A 22,155-nucleotide genomic window follows, 5' to 3' on the forward strand; every position below is an offset into this window, starting at 1 on the left:
ACTGCCACCACTTCGAGAAGCCAGCGTTAAGTGCAATGAGATCATTCGGAAGTCCAGATCCAGGACCCGTGAGCTCTTTTAGGGGGTGTGGCGGGGCTGATGGCATCCTAGCCTCCGAACGCTAGGTGGCGCCGTGAACTCCGTGGGCGGTGGGGGGGGGGGGGCTCTTGGGAGCTGGAAGTTCGTTGCGCAAGCGCACTTTAGGCTTTTTCCTCTGGCCCCACGTGTGAACCTTTCCGGCAAAGTTTTCCGAGAAAATGCCCAAGTTCAAGGCGGCTCGGGGAGCCGCAGGTCAGGAAAAACATGCGCCCCTGGCTGAGCAGATCCTGGCTGGGGACGCGGTGCGAGCAGGGTCCCGGGAAAAGCGGCGGGGTCGCGGGACCGGAGAAGAGGAAGAGTACGTGGGGCCCAGGCTGACCCGACGGATTTTGCAACAAGCGCGGCAGCAGCAGGAGGAGCTGGAGGCCGAGCATGGGACTGGGGACAAGCCCGCAGCACCACGGGAGCGCACCACGCGGCTGGGTGAGTGGCAGGGGGTGTGTGCCAGGAATAGGGTGGTTGGTTGTGGGGAAGAGAGGTAGACGGCCGAAAGGTATCCGGCAGGGAGGAGTTTGGAATGAGAAAATAAAATAAATAAGGGGTCCGCATTACATCCTTGCAAAAGTAATGACTCTTGCAACGGGTTTCCCCAGTCCTGGAGCAGATTTAGAGTAGTCAGAGCCCTCCACGCCCACTTGTAGTTTTTAAGTATTCGCTTCTGGGCATCCCCGAAGTTGGACCAACAGGAAGTAATTGCTCACGCCGCAAAGAACTCCTAACATTTATCTATTTGTTCTATAAATACTTGTGGGATGTCTAGCCTGTGCTTTGCACTGCGCTAGGAGTTTACATGGTTTGGGTAAAGAGGAAAACAAGAAAGACATGTGTCTGACTTCAAGATCTTGCAGTCTAGCCCAACTGAGAGACAACTATTGGGATAATACATTTCATGACAACGAAAACATAGCTTCTCTTATAACAGTAGCATTACTTTTGATGGTCAGGCTTCCCAGACTGCATGACCTTCGTGCCTGAGACCCGAAAACCGAGTGGTGAGTGCTCTGAGCAGAAAGAACAATATTGTTTAGGAGCCAAAGAGGAAGAGAAACTAATTAGAAGATGGTCAGTATTTTTTATTAGGGTGGAAGTGTGGTCCTCCCAGTTGTTTAATCTGTTTCTCAGATCTCATCTTTCATCTGTCCTGAGAGCAGTGTTTGACACAGTTGAACACTGGTCTCCTGGCTTCAGCATCTTTACTTGGCTTCTAAGCCATCACATTCCTGTTTTACTACTTCCTCACCTCTCAGCATCTTTTGCTGGCTCCTCTTTTGTCCTCAGCCTCTTATTGATGTGCCACAAGGTTCAGTTTTTCGACCTCTTCTCTTCACAGCACTTCTCTGTTGCTGTCGTCGGTTTCTCAGTTTAAGTATATTCTATTTGGTGACTGCTCCCAACTTTGTATTCTCGCCTTGATCTTTTCCGTGAAAATCAGATTCTCCTATTTCAGCTGCCTATTTGGCATCTCCAATTTGAAGTCTAATAGACGTCTCAAATCAGTATGTCCAAAACAGAAATCCTGATCTTCTCTCCAAACCGGCTCCTCCCACTGTCCTCCTCGTCTCAGATAGTAGCATGATTTCCTTCCATTTGCTCGAGACCGAAACCTCGAACCCCTGTCTTTCCCCACATCTGATCTGTTAGGAAATCCTGTTGACTCTCCCTTCAAAATATATCCAGAGTTAGATCACTTCTCATCACCTCAGAACACAGTCCTATTTGAGCCACCGTAATCTCTCCCCTGGATCATTGTAGTAGCTTCCTCATTAGTCTCCCATACCCCCTCCAGTCTACTCTTAACTCAACAGCTAGAGGACTACAGAGACCTACATGATCTGCCCTTGTTGCCAGTCTGGCCTCTTCTTTCCCCTCATCCTCTTCATCCATACAGGCTTTATTGTTCCTTAAACATAGTAAGTTAGGGCTTTTGCCCTGGTTATTCCTTCTGTTTTCATAACCCTGGAGGCTAATTCCCCTGATTCTTCGCCTTCTCAGAGAGGCTGCCCTAGCCACTCCGTTAAAAATGGAAACACACCCCCCTCCCCTGTTTCCACACTCCCAACTTCTCTGCTCTGCCCTATGTCTTTTTTCGTAGCACTTGTCTTCTTTTGATAGTTATTATCGTCTGTCTCCCTGATTAAAACATAAGCCCCGTAAGTTTCTCTTTTACACTGATTTTTTTCAACACTCAGAACAGTACCTCACATATAGTGGGCGCCCAGTGTTTGCTGAGTGAATGGGTTAATGATAGTAAGTTAGGTAGGAGCCAAATCTACAAAAGACTTGGAGGCTGTGTTCAGGATTTAAAGCTATCCTAAACACTGGGAGGCTATTGGAGAATATGGAGACCAGTTAGGGGACTGTTGAACTAACACGGGCAAGAGATGATGCTGATCTAGGCTTAGGCAAAGCTGTGAAGGATTTGAGAGATAGTGTGTGAAGTAGAATTAAATAGGACTTGGTAATTGTGTCTTGGGGTGAAGGGAGGGGATGAGGCAGGCCTGCCAGGTTCTAGCTTAGCAATGGGTGGATGGTAGTGCTCTTTACTTAGACATGGAACACAGTGAGTAGTGTAGACCTACAGTGTAGACCTAGGAGGGAAGGAGTGAGTTCAGTTGATGACAGGTGAGATTTGAATTGCCTGTGGGTCATCCCCAAGCTGCCATACAGGAGGCAGCTGGAGTTAGTATCTGGGGTAAAGGGAAATCTACCTACAAGCCCAGATTTGAGATTTGTCAGCATGGGGAAACAAAACGTCTGGTGCACCCCCCCTTTCCCATTTGGCTTTTGTCACACGCTGCCTCTGTTCTTAAGGAGCTGGTCACGTGTAGCATTTTATTTTTCTGCGTGGACTATTAACATCCCTTTCCAAATGGCCAGCCGGCTGGAGTCATCCAAGAATCAGTTATAAAAATGGGTTGTTTCACTGAAATCTGAACTCCATTGCCTGGCCTCAAGGCCCTCCACAGTCCGGCTTTACTTTACCCATCTAATCTTATTTCTTGCTACTGCCTATCAGATACTCTCGTAACCAAGCCTTCCTGCCAGTGTTGTTACCCAGGTCTGGACCACACTCTTCCATCTCCCTTACTGACTATCCAGAGCCTAACCATCCTCTGCTCTCACCCCCTTCTGTGTGCCTGTGGTATATTTTGTCTCTACCACTCATTTTGGCCTGTCACGAAGCCCTACAATGTGTGTAGAACAGGGGTGAAGAATGCATAATCTAAACCTGGACTACCTGCCTTAGGCAAGTTACTTAACTTTCCTTTTCCTGTACTTCCAAGTCCCCATCTGAAACTGGGTAGAACGAGGGCACCTCCCTTGGTGTTAGGAAAGTTATGTACAGTCTTTAGAATAGTTCCTGCTATATGACTGACTGTGTAGCGTGTCAGCAGTTACTCGTTGGCATCGCTATCTCCTTGGTTCACGTTTGTACATTTTGTTCCTCAAGACTGTAAGCCCTTGGGGGCACCTGGGTGGCTCAGTCGGTTAAGCGTCAGCCTTCAGCTCAGGTCATGATCTCACTGTCCGTGAGTTCAAGCCCCGAATCAGGCTCTGTGCTGACAGCTCAGAGCCTGGAGCCTGCTTTGGATTCTGTGTCTCCTCTCTCTCTGCCCCTCCCCTGCTCATGCTCTGTCTCAAAAATAAATAAAAACATTTTTTAAAAAATCAAAAAAAAGAAAAGACTGTAAGCCCTTGGGAACAGGAAGCTAGCGGGCGCTTCATCACTTCCACTGCACCCATCTGTATCTGCTGCAAGCACATGTGAGGCCTGCATGCACATCATGGGTAAAGTTGAATTGACCTCTACATCCCTCAGCCGCTGCTTGCCTTGCTTATCCATTTCATCTCCTCTTCTAGGTCCAGGGGTCCCGCGGGATGGATCAGATGACGAGGACGAGGAGTGGCCCACCCTGGAGAAGGCTGCCACAATGACAGGGGCAGGCCATCATGCAGAAGTGGTTGTGGACCCCGAGGATGAGCGTGCCATTGAGATGTTCATGAACAAGAACCCTCCTGCCAGGTAGAGCTGGCGTGGCCTGGGATTAGGGGTGTCAGGTCCTGGTGGCAGCTTTCCACAGGGAAGCACATGTCCTGGCAGTTTTGATTCCCTACATTTGGGAAGGGTCCGAGCATAGCTAGTTGTGGGGAACGAACTTGGCAAAATTGGCCCATCTTCAAAGGACCTATCTGAGTGAGAATGAACTAGACCTCCTGCCCATCTGTCTGTCTGCCTGTGGGAGAACTGCCCGGACTGCCTGGGGAAACAGCTGCAGGGCCTTTTTTCAGGCCTGTGGGGCGACCCATCTCTTTGCCTTTGGTCTTGGCATGCTCAGTTGTCTTACTGCTATGTTCAGTTTCCTTGGCCAGATCTCTTTCGTACTCTCAGCTTCATTTCATCCAGGGTTTCTCAGCCTCCTCACTATTGGCATTTGGAGCTGGATAATTCTTTTTTTGTGGAGGCCGTCCTGTGCAATGTAGAATGTTTAGCAGCATGCCTGACTTCCACTCACTGGATACCATTGGTGACCTTTCCCCCATCACGACAACCAAAAAATGTCTCCAGACATTGCCACATGTTTCCTGATGGGCACAATCACCTCCTGTTAGAAGCACAGTTTGTTGTCGTGTATACTAAATGGCGGCTCCACAACATGCAGGCATTTAAGCTCCTGTGATCAAACTCTTACGCCCCTCGATTTTGATCCAGGGGAGGGGAGTCTAAAGGATAAAGGCCGTCAACTAGTTCATTCCGACCCTGTGACACTTAACATGACACTGTTCTTGGTTCTTGGGCTTTTTCGGGGCTGATGTATCTCTCATTGCTGGTAATACCGAGGAAAGACAGGGAAGCTGAATGATTAAGTTCCGTGGTCGCTTATTTGAGAATCCAGAGTCGGACGCTTAACTGACAGTCGCTGAGACGCCCCCGTAACACATCACTCTGATATGATGGGTAGGATGATTTCATAGCTTGCAGTAAATAAAAGAGTAATGCTACCAGAAACAGGGGTTCCCGACAGTCTTGAGAATTGATGGTTGGCACCTTCCAAAAGCAGATCCAGAGCCACGTGAACTCAGCAGAGGCCCATTTAGTTTGGGGCTCAGTATTGTATAAAAGTACCTGAACTTTAGAACCTGAAAGACCAGGGTTTGACTCTCCCCACTTGAGAGCTCTGAGAGCTTGATTGAGTTATTGACCTGTCTGGGTATCAGTTCCTGTGTCTGAATAATGACGGTAATGACACTTCTATCAGATGTTGGTTGCACTGACTACATGGAATAACATCTGGAAAGTCCTGCTTCAGCGCCTGGTGTTGAAAAAACAGGAGCCATTTTAAAAATACCTTAGCATTATTTTACCAAAGCACACTGTGACAGTAATTCTGAATTCTCGTGATAGAGTTATGTTCGATGCACTCTGTGGAAGGAACCTGAGAGAAACATCATACTCTTAGAAATATCTCTATAAATTTTAATAAATTGAGGGGATGTTTGTGTCACAGCCACCCCCTTAATGGCTCCAGCTACTTGAAATCTTGGTAAAAAACTGAGATGTGTCTCTAGAGAGGTCAGCCTAGAATTTTGTAATTGGAGAGTCCTCAACATATTATCGGCGAGTGGTGAATGTGTTTGAAACAGGCAACGCTTACTACATGCTTGCTGTGTGCCAACAGTTCCAAATACTGGACATGCGTTAACTCATGTAATCCTTACGGTAACTTTATGAGGAGGTACTGTTATTATCCCTGGTTCACAGACGAGGAAACTGAGGCATAGAGAGACCAAGGAGCATGCCCAGGGTCATGTAGGGAGAGGAAGAGCCAGAATTTGAACCCAGGCAGACTGATTACAGAGTCCTGGTTCTTCACCTCCACCCAACCGTCCGCTTTGTCCCAGGTCGAATGACCTTTGGGTCCTCTGCACCCTGCAGGGATTCTGCGGTGGACAGTAAGACCCAGGGAGACTGGGGCCGCACATCCCAGCAGGATCACAGATGTACTGGAGCTCACAAGGGACTGTGGGGGGAGTGTAGAGCTTCCTGGACTGGCCACAGCCCTCCCTGCTTCCCTCCCGCACCTTCCTTACTCCTAGGCGCACCCTGGCTGACATCATCATGGAGAAGCTGACCGAGAAGCAGACGGAAGTTGAGACGGTCATGTCAGAGGTGTCAGGCTTTCCTATGCCGCAGTTGGACCCCCGGGTTCTGGAGGTCTACAGAGGGGTCCGGGAGGTAAGAGCCGAGTGGAGAGCCACGATGAAATACCCTCCCAGGGGCCGTGGGCTCGCACTAAGGGTTTGGGTGCCCACGTCTTGTACAAATGAGGCATGGTGGCCAAGAGCAGGTTAAGAGCCCAAGTGCGTAGGTTCAGATTTCTGCTCTGCCACTCAGGGACTTGGTGGCCTTGGGGAAGATTACTTAACTGTGGTCTTGGTTTCCCCATCTGGAAAATGAGGGTGCTGATGACATACCCTTCAGAATTGTTGTGAGGATTGAGCTAATCTGTGAAAAGCACCCAGACGGGGACCTGGCGCATGTGTCATTGACGGTGATGATTTGCGCTCGCCTCTGCAGGTGTTATCTAAGTACCGCAGTGGGAAGCTGCCCAAGGCCTTCAAGATCATCCCCGCCCTCTCCAACTGGGAGCAGATCCTCTACGTTACAGAGCCCGAGGCCTGGACAGCAGCTGCCATGTACCAAGCCACGAGGTGGAGTAGATGGGGGTTCGGGTGGCCTGGGGTCTGTAGGTAAACGCTGGCTGTGGGGAGACAGGCTTTCTCTGCCTTGGCCGTTACATTTGAGCTTTGCCCCAGAGCTCTGTCTTGTGCTTCTGTAGGTCACTGTTTTCCCAGCTTTTCCCGTTTCCATGTTTTGGGGCCCGGACCCTGTTGAGACTCTCCTGTGATGAGTTTCCAGAAGAAAGGCTTATAACTACTGGAGCACAGCTCCTGGGGTGTCAGAGTGGCCTCCAAAGCCTGTGGCTCCCTGAGCATGCTCGGGTCCCCTGCGACACCAGGGTGGAGAGAACGAACCCATGTCGGGGAGGGAAAGTGAACAGAGGAGAGCTGTGGCTCCCCCAGGACAGAGCGTTCACTCTGTTTAGGTACCCCTCGTAGCCCGTCCCGTTCCCTTCCTAACGTGGAGGGTGTAGCAGGCACACAGGTCGCTTCCACACACCCCTCGAATGTCCAGTGTTCACCGTCCACAGTGTATTTAAAATGCCAGCTCTGGGCTATCATGTGAGCTGGAGTCTCCCCCATATCTTCCCCAAAATAGGATTTTTGCCTCTAACCTCAAGGAACGCATGGCCCAGCGCTTCTACAATCTTGTCCTGCTCCCCCGGGTACGAGATGACATCGCTGAATACAAACGACTCAACTTCCACCTCTACATGGCACTCAAGAAGGCCCTGTTCAAGCCTGGAGCCTGGTTTAAAGGTGGGAACTGGGGAGGCCACTGAGAGAGGGAGGGGCTAGAGCGCCTGCAGGTGAAAGCAATAAGCCTGACAGGAGATGACTGTCTTGGGTGGGTGGGGGGTGCTTCCTGCTGTGGCTCTCTCCTCTCACCCTGGGCTCAAAGTGCCTTCCCCTCTGACCCTCCCCAGGGATCCTGATCCCACTGTGTGAGTCTGGCACCTGTACCCTCCGGGAAGCCATCATCGTGGGTAGCATCATCACCAAATGCTCCATCCCTGTGTTGCACTCCAGGTAGTGTTGGGGGGAGCGGGGAAGAGGACTATGAGTCAGGAGGGATCCAGATAGGAGAATCCCAGGACTGGGGCTGGAGGGGATGGACAGAGTGAGGAAGGAACTAGGAGCAGCCCTGGATCTGTGGGTTGTTTAAGCTGTTGGGTGTGTTACTACCCCAACAGAATGTAAGTTCCCCCGAAACAGGATCCCCACCTGGCACAGTAAATAGTTGAATGAACGAATAGGGAACATGAGAAGAAAGGATGTTAGGGGTGGAGATCTTCAGGTGCTTGAATGTATTCTAGCCAGGTACTGAGACTAGCAGGCTGAACCAGAGGTAGGGATTTGGGGTGAATGTGTATACAGCTGGTGACTGAGGCCAAGGAGTAGAAGCTGCGGTAGGTGAGAAGGAGGCCTGAGATGGCCCCCTTAGGAATAGGCACGGTGCAGGGGCCAGCAGAGGAGGGGAGGGGAAGAGGCAGGGGAGAGGGTGGACCTTGCCTCCAGCACCTCCCCCACCACTGACCCTTCCTCACCAGTGCAGCCATGCTGAAAATTGCCGAGATGGAATACAGCGGTGCCAACAGCATCTTCCTTCGGCTGCTGCTGGATAAGAAGTATGCGCTGCCCTACCGGGTGCTGGACGCCCTGGTCTTCCACTTCCTGGGCTTCCGGACAGAGAGGCGCGAACTGCCCGTGCTCTGGCACCAGTGCCTCCTGACTTTGGTCCAGCGCTACAAGGCAGACCTGGCCACAGATCAGAAGGAGGCCCTCTTGGAACTGCTCCGGCTGCAGCCCCATCCACAGCTGTCCCCTGAGATCAGGCGTGAACTTCAGAGTGCAGTGCCCCGAGACGTGGAAGATGTTCCTGTCACCATGGAGTGAGGAAGGTTACTCGCCCTGGTCTGAGGGGCATGGGGGTGGGAGGGACACCAGGATCCCTGCTGGGGACACTGAGATTTTACAGCTGAAGTCCCAGATCAGGGCAGGGAGAGAGGTCCCAGGCATCTGTGGCTCCCTGTGCCTGACAGGGAGGATTAAGGGTCTGGCTGGGCCCTTCTTCCATCCTACGCCTTCGTCCCTGTTCAGTTGTGAGACGTAACTTGAGATGCCACATGCCAGCATCCCCACTCCCTGACTGGGGCTTGGAATAGGTTCTTTTTCTCAGGCTCTTGTGTCAAGTCACTGGGATAGGGATAAAAACCAAAGGCAGGTATTTATTGAACTTTTGTGTTTTGATGTGATCGATGGAGATCTTTGTGCTTTCCCTCTTTAGCTGGAGGGAAGTTCTTCTCTGTTCCTGTCGAGGAGTGCATTCTTGCCAGTTTACAGAGGATACCCCCATCTCCTTATTCTACAAGTTTGTCCCCACGTCCTACCCACCCTATTAGCCCCTTGAGGCATCCTCTGCCTTCAACTTGAGGCAGAGGCTACTTTGGAGGTTGTTCAAAAGATGGTCCTGTCTCTGCTGTGGGTGGATTGCTGCAGGAGAAAGTCCCTAGAGGAAACTGAGGCTACAGAGGCAAGAAAATCAGGCCCTGGAAGGAGTAGATCCAGAGTCCCCACCAGACAGTTTTTCTAAATTTCTTGGCTAATTTAAAGTTTTAGACCAGGGATTGGCAGACTAGAGTCTGCCCATTTTCTTATTGCCCATGAGGTAAGAATGATTTTTACATTTTTTAAATGGTTAGGAAAAAATTAATAGTATTTTGTGAGAGATGAAAATTCTATGAAATTCACATTTCAGTGTCCATAAGTAAAGTTGTGTTGGGACGCAGCCGTGCCTAGCCACTTGATTTTTATGGTTGCTTTCATGCTCCAGCAGCAGAAATGAGCACAGTTGACCCTTGAACAGTGCAGGGCTTACGGGCACCAACCCTCCACATAGCCAAAAATCTGCGTGTAATTTTTGACTCCCCAAACTTAACTGCCAGTAGCCTACTGTTGACTGGAAGCCTTACTGGTAACATCAACAGTGGATTAACATGTTTTGTAGGTTATGTCACAATATAGTATTCTGTCAAGTACACCTGAGAAAAGAAAATGTTGAGAAAATCACAAAATACATTTAGAGCACAATTCACACTGTATGAATACCATACGTTTATACGTCTCCTGGAAAAAAAATCTGTGCAGAAGAGGACCTGCAGGGTTAAAGCCCACGTTACCTAAGAGTCAGCCGTACGGTCCTGCTAGAACGCTGCTTATTTGCTTTTGAAAACGTGAATTCGTTCCAACCCAGTTAATGCATTTGGGAAGAAGTTGATCACAAATTTCCCGTTTATATGCAGTTTTCTCTAAGAAACACTAGGTGGGAACTGCCCAGCGGAGACCAGCCAGGCGACACCACCTGCACGTGCCTCCGACAAGTACCCACCCAGAGCAGCCTCTGCTCACCTTGCATGGAGAGCCACACCCACACCTGGTGGCTTCGCTCACCTTCCACAGCCGTCTGACCTCTGCTTCCACATACTTCAGGTCTTTTCCAAGATAAAAGGGCTGTGTCCTAGTACAGGTTTCTTAACCTTTTAAACTGAAAACTGGGTTATCCACTTTATTTCCTTTAAGAAATGTGTCACTCATTAAGTTTTTTTGAGTATGGTGCCTCAAGCCCGGTTTCCCATGAGCCCTGTGGTTTTTATTGTGCAATTTTGCATGGTGCAGTGAATTTTAGGAATGCGTACATCCCATTGTAAAGCAGAGCTGACTATATCTGGGGCAGAAACCAAATGACCCACAAAGCCTGAAATATTTACTTCCTGGCCCCTTACAGAAATGGCTTGTGGTGATCTCTGCATGATGACCCTTGACTTCTGCCCTGCTTCCCTCATGCAGCCCAGAAACGGCTTTTCCCCATAGCACCATCCAATCCAAGAAGCCAAAGCCAGGCTTATTCCAGAATCTTTATTAAGGTAGCATGATGGTCCTGGGCCACCAGCCTGGACCTTGTGGCCGTAGGAAAGACCTGTGTCAACAGGGCTTGCCTCCCTCTCCAGACAGGGGCTCAGTCACCTCCAGTTTATCCCTACTCCATCCCCCACCCCCAGAGAGGGGCAGAGGGCCAGAGGGAGAGGAGGGCATGGCCCTACCCCAGGCTGTAGCAGCTCCTTGGCCACAAAGATCCTCCAGCCAGTAGCAGAGGGGAGGGATGCAGCAACCACCAGGGTTACCACCGCGTGTGGGGTCGATGGGCCCCACCACACCCTCTTTCAGTTGTCCTCAAAGCAATTAATAAATTAAAACAACTTCTTCCTTCACCCTAACCCCCCTCAATCACACAGGAGAAGCTGAGCGGAAAGCAAAGCAAGAAGGGATTGGTTGGTTCTTGCCTGCCCCTCGGACAGAGGCCTGGTCCCTCCCTCTAGGAGCAGCTGCGCGCACGGATTATATTGGGGCCTCCAAAGCATGTCAGGAGGAGCTGTCCAGACTGTTTCCCCTCACACATGTCTATCAGCATCTCTGAGATCTCTTCAGAAAGACCCCAATCCAAATACATTAACTCTGGAAGGTGCAACACCTTTACAAGGCACTGGGGGCATTTTGGCATTTGAGAACACGAGAGCCCCAGAAATAAGGGGGCCTCAAAAAGGAACGCTGGTGCATGTATTTTACCTACTTCAATTTCATTTCCGACCAGCCTGGCCCACCGCCAGCTAGGATCAGGGAAAGAGCAGAGCCGGTCAGACGCAGGGAAAAGGAGGAGCCTGGCGGGCCACCCAAACACGGCTGGCCAGGCCCCTTAGTGCACACTGCAGGGATAGGTAGGGCCTGCCCCCTTCAGCTTGGGGAGGGGCGAACAGGAGGGGGCCCCCTCAGGCTTCCGATGTGGCATGGCGTGGCATGGCGTGGCTCGTTCCTGCAGGCAGGGAGGGGGGGTGGCGGTGTCCCTTCCTCTGCTGCCAGTGGCCACTGGAGGGGGCCTCTCCGGGGCTACAGGTGAATGGCTGTGACATCTGTGGGAGTGCTGGTCTGGCTGGGCCCCTGGCTACTGGAGCCCCTGGGGGCTTTGGGTGCCGGGCTGGGCGAGGTCTGGGCCGCTTCTCTGAGGCTCTCCCTGAGCGCAGCTTCAATCTGCTCCTGACAGGCCCGCAGGCAGTCCTGCAAACATGGGGGAACAGCGAAGAGTGACTGCTGGGTGGAGGGCAGAAGGTCCCCTTTGGAATGAAGGGTCTGCTTCCCACCCCCACAGCATCTGGCAGCAGAAGCAGGTGAGGGACACCTTCCAGCACACAGGGAAGTTGGGAGGTTAGGCCACAACCCAGCCCCAGGAATCAGCCTTCAGTTCTAAGAAACTGGCAAGAGGATGTGGCAAGGGAGTGTGAGAGCAGCCCAATAATCTGACAGCACCCCCACCCCCACTCTTGCACATCATCTGGCAGGAAAAGGGCACCCAGGAACAGTGCCTTTCAACCCACCCAAGCCACCCTTCTCCAGACCAAGACAGAAGGCCACAGAAGCCCCAGGGGTGGGGCACCTGAAACCAGGAGTGGAGACCAGGCTAGGGATGCATTCCTCCCTCTGCTGGAGGCTCAGGGAATAGCACTGCTTGAGGAAGTGCTGACCGGCCACAGCCGGCGCCCCTGCACTCACCACCTCTGTGCCTGTGATCCCTGCCAGCAGCTCGGTGAGCTCGTCCCCAGTCGTGGAGCACGCGCCCAGGCCTTGCACTGCAGCCCCAATGCTGCCCGTGGCGATCATGGACGGTGGGTACATGGCAAAGGTGTAATCTTGGAAAGGAAGAGGGAACCATGAGGCAAAGGCTTTAAAGATCATGGCCAGCACGGACTTCCTATTGCTCCAAAAATGCCAGGCACCGAGAATAGAGCTGAGGGCATACCAGAAACCCCAGCAGTGAGTACTATAAGAGCAATGAGGGAGAAAGGCAGGAAGGGGCCTCTCCTAGAGAGGACCAGGATGAACAGGAAACTTGCACAAGTGTGTCTGCTCCAAGGTGGTCGGTGAGTGTGCCAGGGACCAGAGAGTGAAGGAGTCTCTCCCTGGTGTGGAAACAAAACTAGGGTCAAGAGACCTTGGTTGTGCTCCCAACTTAATGACTGTGAGACCCTGAGCAAGTCACTTCTCCAAGCCACTTACAGACTGGTGGTCTCTAAAATCCCATACAGCTCTGCAGCGCCTGGGTGGCTCAGTTGGTTAAGTGTCCAACTTCAGCTCAGGTCACGATCTCTTGGTTCACGAGTTCGAGCCCCGTGTGACAGCTCAGAGCCTGGAGCCTGCTTCAGATTCTGTGTCCCCTCTCTGCCCCTCCCCCACTCACACTGTGTCTCTCTCAAAAATAAACACTAAAAAGAAAAAAAAAATCCCATACAGCTCTGATCATGTTCTGCTGCCTCTTCTGAGCCTCCAGAAGAGAGATAATATTGACAAATTTTGAGAGGAGTATGAAGCAGAATCCAGTTACCTCCCACCCTTCCAAGTATTCGTATTTCCCTCACCTGGCAAAAATGTATATAGGGCTCTTACCTGTAGCACAAAGGGCCAAAAAGGTCTGGGCATGTTTTTTGACCAAGGCCTGCCGGTCACGGGGCAGAGAGAGCCGGTGCAGAATGAGGGCCAGGAAATCATGGGCAATCACAGCAGCCAGGTCCCACTTGAGCTTCCCCAGGACCAGCACCTCCCAGTCCTGGTGTTTGGGAAAGAGGGTGGAGTCAGTGGCTGAAGAAGGGAAGGGTAGGGAGTAAAGCAGAAATGTCACAGGGAAGGAAGCCCATCAAACTTGAAGGCGAGGGCCCCAGTTCTGCTTCTGGGTTTAAGGGCCGGCGTTGTGGAATAGGGAGTTCAGGGTGCGGAAGAATTGGGGGCACTTGCTTTGAGCATCTACTGCTCATTTACAAGGTGCCAGAACTACGTGTTTGATATGAACTGTCTCTTTCAATCCTGTTTGGTTCTCTTTCGGGGGCCAGTAAGCCAGGCCTTCTCCTGACTTCGTGCAGGGCTCGGAGTACTTCTCCGGCTAAGGTTGAACGAAAAGACTGCAGCGGCAGGCATCACAACCTTGAGCCTCCTCTGGGGTGAAGCAGAAAGGCTCTCCGTAATCCCAAGGATTTGTGAAAGGGGAGATCACCACTAGCCTCTCCAGTCCTGCATCCCAGCCAAGTCTGCACCTCTTGAAGACACTCAAATGAGCGTGAGGCCATGCCTCCTGTGACACACCCACTGAACCAACCCTGAGGTTCCTCAAAGGAGAGGTTGCCCAACTTAAGCCACATCCCACAGTGTTGGTGGGACACTGGGGGTGAGTCCTGAGACACAGCACCCCACGCCACCTGGAACCACAGTGGCTTTACCTGGAACCACAGTGGCTAGGGTCACTGAAGTCTCAGGAAGCGAAGCAGAGGCTCAGCCAGGCAGGACAGATCCAGGCGATCCTTGAGGGACCAAATAGCATCTCCACCTGCCCACAGCTACATACCACTGCTACGTCCTGGAGGAGGCTGGGCGCCCCACCCAATCCACTCATCTGAGGTTCCTAGTCATGGCCCCGTTTCTGAGTTGCACACATGAGGATTTCTTCACTGTTTTATCACAGGAAGGAACTCACGGGTTTGGCCCCTTACTGAGGCAGAAATGGCAACCCCACCCAACCTCTTCCAGGCCGTCAGTCACAGCTGTCCCTCTCCCGGCCCCCACCTAGGTGTCATCCTCCTAAATCAGCCCCAAGCCTCTCACAGGGCCCTACAGAAAAGGGCCTGGCCCAGAGCCAAAAGAAGTTGGGCCGAGAAGCCAGCATTCTACTCATGCTTGCCCCAGTTCTCTAGCTCCTAACCCAGAAGTGACCAGAAAACACCTACTCTCCAAGGAAAGATCTGGAAGGTGACTTGCAATGGGGGTCTCCCTGTGGGGAGGGGGTCCCATGTGAGGGAAGGCAGCCACCCTACCCTGTATCTGGGCAACTCCTGAGAATCTCAGCCCTCGCCTGGTGGGGAACACACCCCTGGGAGCGATTAGTGGTGGTGGCTGGCAGCTCGTATCACATCTGTAGGCTTTAAGGCCACCTGGGCTAGCCTGGAGACCCAGACCCTCCTCAGCCGCTTCAGTGCAGTGCTGAGGCAGGACGGGGACCTTTCCCTCCTTCTCTGGGCCTCGACCGCCCTCTGCTGCAACAAGGGTTTGGACTGACTGGAGTTCTGTGCAGTCCCTTCCAACTCTGTCCTTGTAAGACGACATCTGCACACTCCACCCCCGGCTCAGGCACAGGGAAAAGATGAAGAGTCCTTGTGGCCTGTTCTGAAAGACTACCCTCACACAAAGGCACACACACCATGCCAGTCTTTTCACAAAAAGGAAGTACCCTTCTACCTTCCAGCCCAAACCCCTCCAGAAACATCTTGCTCGCTGGCCCTGGAAGCCAGCTCCACCTTCAGACTTGCCAAAAACTACCAGATTCATCACAAAGAGCCGTGGGGCCTCCCGGATTCCCAACTCTGGCCTCCTACTCCCATCTCTGAGAGCTACTTGGCAGGAAGAGGAATCCTGTTCCTCGACAAGCAGCAGTCGGGGGCCCCAGTACCCTGGCTTCCCGGCCAGCCAATCACAGCAGCCTGCATACTGCCCTCCTCCCCAGGAGATGGGGCCCAGAGACTCCTCTCAGGGTCAGAAGAAGACTTGGCCGCTGCGGAGCAAGGTGGAGGAAGGTGCCAGCTCACCCATCCTCTCCCCCAGGCCCCCCAGGAGATGATCCGCCTGCCCTGAATAACCTCTTCCAGATCCAAGCGGCTTCCCCACCTCCTCTCCAGGCTCAGTGGGGGAAAGAGAGCCTTGACTCCCTTGCCCTGCCTCGGGAAGAGCCCAGTCCAAGTTCCCAGCAAGGGGCCCAGGGAGCCACTTCCCAAACCACAGGAGTGACAGCAGCTCCCCACAGGGTTATGAAAGACCTCGGTCAGAGTGGGTGGGCCGGGGGAGGGGGCATCATTATCACATCGGAAGCAGCTGCAGTTCAGCTCCCGGGCTATCCCTCAGCTCTGGCCTTTGGCTAAGGGGGAAAGGGAGAGGTGGATCCCACCAGGCCTGAAGCAGCTGCTCGAGTTCCTCAGAATGAGGACCTGGAAGGAGCTAGCTCTTCTGGGATAGAAAAGGAAGGAAAGAAGGTAGGATGACAACTCCTTGGCCCTTCCTGAGAGCAATCGGGGCCTGACTTTAATTGGCTCTAGGAGGCTTTTCAATCACAAAGTCCACACTGGGATAAAGACTCAACCAAGGCAGCCCCCTCCCCCACATGAAGCACATTCCACTCCCCCACTCCAGTGGGGGTGTGCAGGCATGTCCTTTTGCTGCCAATAAATAACTCATGGTGGCTGTGTAAACCCAGAGGCAAAGTACTAGTGAGTATAGACATGCAGTTTGACTTGCTGCTATCTGGGGGAAAGACCAGGAAGGAATGGCACCCCCTGGAGGTCAGGAGAAGGGGATTCAATTCATGCTGGCAGCTCAAGCTTGGAGGCCGGGGTTAGCTACCCTGACCGTCTGACTGTCCCCCCACACTGCCGTATCTTTTGTCCAAAAAATAAATAAATAAATAAAATAAAATCGCTTCTGCTACCCTCCCCAAGGGCAGAAAGTTTCTGAGGTCTTGGCCTTCCTTTTCCTGGTAAGTGTGGTGACAGTATGTAGGGGGTGGGGAGAGTTATGCACGCACCCGCAGCTGGCGGGGAGAGACAGAGTGGTCGGTGTAGATGCACAGTTTTTCGATGGTCAGGGGAGTAGTCTCGCGCAGCTTGGAGGCCAGCAGCATGCAGACCGCACCCAGGAGCTGCAACTGCGCCTTTCGGGTGGGGACGCAGGACAGGTAGCGATCCAGGTAGTTCATGGCCAGGGGGAAGACTTCCTCCTCACAGCGCTGCTCCTCACAAACCTGGGGGAGGGCGCACAGTCACTTCTAGGGCAGGGGCATGGGGAACGCAGCAGCACTAAAGGGGGGGGGGCGTTGAAGGGAAGTGGATGAGGGGCAAAAAAATGGGGGGGGGGTGACCTTCTGAGACAAGGACTAATACGCAGGATGCGCCTTCCCTAAGGTGACGCCCCCCACTTCCTCCGCGTAGCCTGCCTCCTTCCCCCTCCCCTGGGGGGTGGGGGTACGCCAGAGGCTCCCTTCCTCAAGGATTCCAAACTGAGACTGCCCTCCCCCATAGCAAGAAGGGGGTTGGGGGACGGAAGAGGTAGCTACGGTGGGCAGAGAACTGAGACCTTACCCCCATTACCACCACCCACTGCACACACCCAAAGGGAAGGGAGGAGACTCCAGCCGCTGCCTCCCGCACTTTTCATTTCCCTGACTGCCGGAACAGCGCGCGCGCCACCCCCACCGTCTTCCCCGCCAGAACCCCGCGACAGACACAGGAACCGGCTCTGGGGCGGGGGCGGCCGAGCCCAGGGTTTTCCAGGCGCGCTCTCCCGAGCAATCCGAGCGGGGGAGGGAAGCAGGAGACGCTGAGAGAAGCCGGAGGGGAGAGGGTGGCCCCGGTCCCGCTTTCCTGGCCCGAAGGAAGGGTTAGGGAGGGTGCCAAACGACCGGCAGTCAGAGTTAGGGCTGGGGAAGGGAAAGGGACACCACGGAGGCAGTCGGCTGGCTGGGGTGCCCGAGTGAGAGACCAGGCCCCGGGGATCTGAGCCACCGAAGCATCTTGCTGATTGTTGTTGGGACCAGGATGTCCCCACAGGGCGGCCCGGAGATGTCCGGAGCCGGGCGGCGGGGGAGGGGAGACCCTTCCGGGAGATACCTCCAGCATCCAGTACGCCAGCATCTTCCGCATGTGCGGCTTGATCTCCCTCTGCACACACTGGAAGTAGGAGGCGCGGGGCACGTAGCGCTCCTCCAGGCGGAGCAAGCTCTGCAGGACACGCTGGTCCCCCAGCAGTCGCGGGTCCGGCCCGGCCCGGGGCGCGTGCCGGGTGCCCTCGCAGCACAGCAGCTCCATACTCGGGCAGCGCACGGGCGGGCGGGAGCTGGGGCTCGCGAGCCAGAACGCAGGCGGCGGTCGGGACTGCGCGGGGCGCGGGTCTGGTGCTGGCGCTGGCACTGCGCGGCCGAGCCCCAGCCCGCCCGCGCCGGCGCGCGCGCCGCTTCCCTGACAGGCGCCCCGCCCCTCGCGACGATGTAGCAACCGTGGAATGCGAGCGTCTCAACGCGCAAGGGGCGGGGCCGCCGGAGCCCCAGACGGAAAGGGCTGGCTGGCCGCCCCCTCCCCCCGGGCGGCCGCATTGGTCCGCGGGGCGCGGGCCGGCCGGCTTCCGGGCGCTCCCGGCCCTTCTGACCACCCGCTGGAGAGAAGCTCCTTGGAGGTGGGCCTCTTCCCCTCCGACGAGCCCTCCCCTTTTGCTTCTCAGACGCTAGCCTCCCGGGAAAGAACTTTTTTCCAAAGGTTATTCATTCATTCGACAAACCCTACTGCACCCGCTGATTGCTCTGGGCAATATGAATGATAATCGACTGGGCACTTCGTAGTGCACAACGACCTAAGCACTTAACGTGTAGCAACTTATTAACTCCTCGCGAAAACTCTCAGGTGTTAAACTGATTTCGCAGATGAGGAAACTGAAGCACAGCGCGGGTAACAATCATAGTTAGCCTGTGGCAGAGCCAGGACCTGGAAGCTGAAGTCTGGCTCCAGAATCTGTGCTCTACACCACTGCTACTTAAACTGCGATTCCCCAGACCAACAAAAAACGGCACTCCCCGAGAGCTGGTTAGAAGTGGCCCACCGAGACCAGCCGGATCAAAATCTGCATTTCAACAAGATCCCTGGTGATCCCCGTGCACATTAAAGTATGAGAAGGGCCGGTCTAAATCTGCGTATTACACAAATACAACCGGGCGGAAAGGCCAAGGATTCAAGGCCTCACCTTGTCATTCAGTTGGCTGTGTGGCCTTGGACAAGCCCCGAAGTAGGCCTTAGTTTCTGTTTGAGGAAAACGTGGGCGGAGAAACTAGATCCTCTGAGAAGGAGTTTCTAGCTCAGACTATAAACCTACTTCCCAAACTTTGGGTTACTTTGCAGTTTCCCCAAAGCTGGATTCTACATGACCAAGAGGCAGACCACAGGCCTCTAGTAAGGCTTCAAATGGGAGGAGGCCTTGGCGATCCCTGCCTCTCCTGGGGCCCTCCCGAGGAAGGAGCCACAGAAGTGACTTGTTAAGAGACAGGACACTGTTACAGCAAGTTCTACGCTAAACATTCTCTCAGTGAGTTGTTCCGTTTTATAGAATACGTTTTACCGTCATTTTCATATCATGGAAATGTTCATTTACATTCTAGAAAACTTCGACAATATGGAGAAGACACACAAAAAAGGAAATAACAGCTACCTACAATTTCTCCAGAGAGAACCCCTTAAAATGTCAATGTTTATTTTTTCTACAATTGTTCTGTGAATGAACACATATTTTTAGGAATAAGATCATTGTAAGCTGTTTTGTAAGCTGGCTTTTCACCCCACTAAAAAGAATACTGTTAGGACTTTTCCATGTCATTAAATAGTCTATGTATTTTTTCTTAATTTTTAAAAATTTTATTTATTTTAGAGAGAAAGGGAGCATGCAAGCGGGGGAGAGAGGCAGAGAGAGAGAGAGACAGACAGACAGACAGACAGAGAGAGAGAGAATCTCAAACAGGCTCCAGGCTCCGTGTGGAGCCCTTCTCAAGGCTCAATCCCACAACCCTGTGATCATGACCTGGGCCAAAATCAAGAATAGGGCACTCAATGACTGAGCCACCCAGGAGCCCCTAAATAGTGTATACATTTTTTTTTAATTTTTTTTTTCAACGTTTTTTATTTATTTTTGGGACAGAGAGAGACAGAGCATGAACGGGGGAGGGGCAGAGAGAGAGGGAGACACAGAATCGGAAACAGGCTCCAGGCTCCGAGCCATCAGCCCAGAGCCTGACGCGGGGCTCGAACTCACGGACCGCGAGATCGTGACCTGGCTGAAGTCGGACGCTTAACCGACTGCGCCACCCAGGCGCCCCTATACATTTTTAATGGCTATGTAGTATGCCACTGGTGAATGTATCATAATGCATTTTACCAAAGCTGAATTATTGGAAATCTAACGTGTTTCTAGTTCTTCCCTATTAAAAACAATACAGTAAAATGCTTTTGTGGTAGTATCTTTGTGCATACTCATGATTGTTTCTAGAAGTGAATTAATTTCTAGAAGTGGAATTTCTCAATGTAAGGTTATGAAACATTCCAAGGCTTTTGATACAGTTCTTATTACCAAATTTTCCTGCTAAGAGGCTGAGCCAATCTAATGAACAAACATTAGAAAACTTGAAGAAAAAACGAACACTACCAGCTGGAGAGATGAAAATGGCATATTAACAATTACATATATTTTTAATTCAAGAACCCTTGTTGTATCAACATGTATCTGTGCCATGTGCCTTGTGTGATCTTGTAAGTCCTTTACTCCTGTCTTCAAAAACACAAACATGCAGTTTCTTCAGCTACTTATTCATTGCAATGCACTCTTTCATTAAAGAGAACAATACATTTAAAATTAAAAAGATTAGGTATGAAGTTATGGAAGGAACAAAGATGTTGAAGTGTAAGAAGCTTTTAGGGTGCAGGAGAACTAAAAACTTATAGCTTTTGAAATAAGTACAGAACCAGAAACTAGATCTGTCCTGAAGGAAGGTGTTTCTTTACTTTTAGAATTACTGAGTAGGACTATTGAGATAAGAAAACTGTACCTTTGATAAGACAGCAAATCACCATTATTTTTTATCTTAAAATTTTTTCCAGTTTTATTGAGATACAATCGACATATATATCAGTTATATTAATTTAAGGTATACAACCTAGGGATTTGATATATGTAAATGTTGCAAAATGACTACCACAATAAATTTAGTTAACATCTGTCTCCTCACATAGTTACATTTTTTCCTTCCGATGAGAACTTTTAAGATCTGATCTCTTAGCAACTTGCAAATACACAATATTGTTAACTATAGTCACCATGTTGTGCATTACATCTCCAGAACTCATCTACCTTATAATTAAAAGTCTGGACCTTTTGATCACCTTTTGCCACTTCCCTCAGCCCCCCAAACCTCCCCACTCCCTGCCTCTGACAACCAACAATCTGTTCTCTGTGTCTGAATTTGGTTTTCTTAGATTCCACATACAAATGAGATCATATAAAAAAAAAAATGAGGTCATATAGTACTTATCTTTCTTTGTCTGTCTTATTTCATTTAATGTAATGCCCTCAAGGTCTGTCAATGTTGTTGTAAATGGCAGGATTTTTTTTTTATGGCTGAATGATCTTTCATTATATATATTATACACACACACACACACACACACACATACATATGCCACATGTTCTTTATGGAGAAAAACTGGAAAGATAAGCGGAATATCAGTAAGAATATTGACTATTATTAGACATTTACATTTCTTATGTAAATTACCTATTTATATCCTTTGCCCATTCTTTTATAGGAATTGTTTTTATTGATTTATAAGTGCTCGTTACATTGAAAGGACACTAACCCCTTTTCATATTTTTTCTTTATCATATATTTTGCAAAATTTTTTTTGGTTCATCATTTGCCTTTTATTTTTGGTCCATGGTAGATTTCTTTTTTCTGTTTCTTTGTTGTACAAATAGGTTTTTATTTTATATAGCCTTATCTATTGACATTTTCTATAATGACTTATGCCTTTGAATCATGCTTTGCCCATCTTAATATTATAGAAGCATTACAAGAAAGCATAGGAAATATTTATAGGTGAATTTTTTTTTTTTTTTTTATCACCCAGGGAACTTGTTGAAAATGCAGTTTTCTGGGCCTGGCCTCAGGGCTTTTCATTCTTCAAGTCTGTAATGAGGCCCCCAAAATCTGCATTTCCAAGAGTACATACTATAAAGTTGGGTTGTTGGTTTTGTTTGTTTGTTTGTTTTATTTGAGAGAGAGAGACCCCGCAGGTGCACAAGCCTGCAAGCAGGGGAGGAGCAGGGGAGGGGGGAGAATCCCAAGCCGACTCCAAGCTGTCAGCACAGAGCCTGCAACACACAGCCCAACACGGGACTCAACCTCAGGAACCACTGAGATCATGACCTGAGGTGAAATCAAGAGTCGCACACTTGACCCACTGAGCCACCCAGGTGCTCCAGGTTTTTTATAATGTGTAAATTGTTACCTACATTTATTCATGATATCTTATTAAGTGGGGCTGTTGCCTTACTTTTCCCAAATTATCACCCAAATGTCCATGACACTGATTTAACAATCAGTTCTTTCTTTATCACTCACTTCTCTGCTCTAAGCACCCCTTGGCCTGGTCCTTGCACTTCACAGTATGCCTTATTTGGGACATTCAGGGTCAAAAAACTTGACTG

The 22,155-nt window shown here is 51.1% G+C and overlaps 2 protein-coding genes across 5 annotated transcripts in view; one reads left to right on the forward strand and one right to left on the reverse strand.

The window, feature by feature from the left end:
- The first annotated feature begins 7 nt into the window (after positions 1-7).
- BYSL (bystin like) lies at positions 8-9,568 on the forward strand. Its single transcript, XM_007085200.3, has 7 exons — positions 8-522; positions 3,961-4,123; positions 6,196-6,334; positions 6,677-6,810; positions 7,379-7,539; positions 7,707-7,809; positions 8,331-9,568. The coding sequence occupies exons 1-7, from the start codon at positions 258-260 to the stop codon at positions 8,674-8,676; spliced, it is 1,311 nt and encodes a 436-aa protein (XP_007085262.1). The 5' UTR covers positions 8-257; the 3' UTR covers positions 8,677-9,568.
- Positions 9,569-10,675: 1,107 nt separating this feature from the next.
- The window catches only part of CCND3 (cyclin D3), a 99,154-nt gene continuing 87,674 nt past the window's right edge, over positions 10,676-22,155 (reverse strand). For 2 of the 4 annotated variants that reach the window (XM_007085198.3, XM_007085199.3), the window contains 4 exons: positions 16,445-16,660; positions 13,273-13,432; positions 12,382-12,518; positions 10,676-11,889 (listed from right to left, as the gene is read on the reverse strand). In XM_007085198.3, the coding sequence (XP_007085260.2) occupies positions 11,722-11,889; positions 12,382-12,518; positions 13,273-13,432; positions 16,445-16,660 (681 nt within the window). In that variant the 3' untranslated portion in view covers positions 10,676-11,721. Of the gene's footprint in view, positions 11,890-12,381; positions 12,519-13,272; positions 13,433-16,444; positions 16,661-17,525; positions 17,864-22,155 lie in introns of those variants that run through there. The other 2 variants (XM_007085197.3, XM_042986351.1) reach the window with 2 other exon arrangements.

This window comes from Panthera tigris, chromosome B2 (assembly GCF_018350195.1).
Source record: "Panthera tigris isolate Pti1 chromosome B2, P.tigris_Pti1_mat1.1, whole genome shotgun sequence".
NCBI lineage: Eukaryota > Metazoa > Chordata > Mammalia > Carnivora > Felidae > Panthera > Panthera tigris.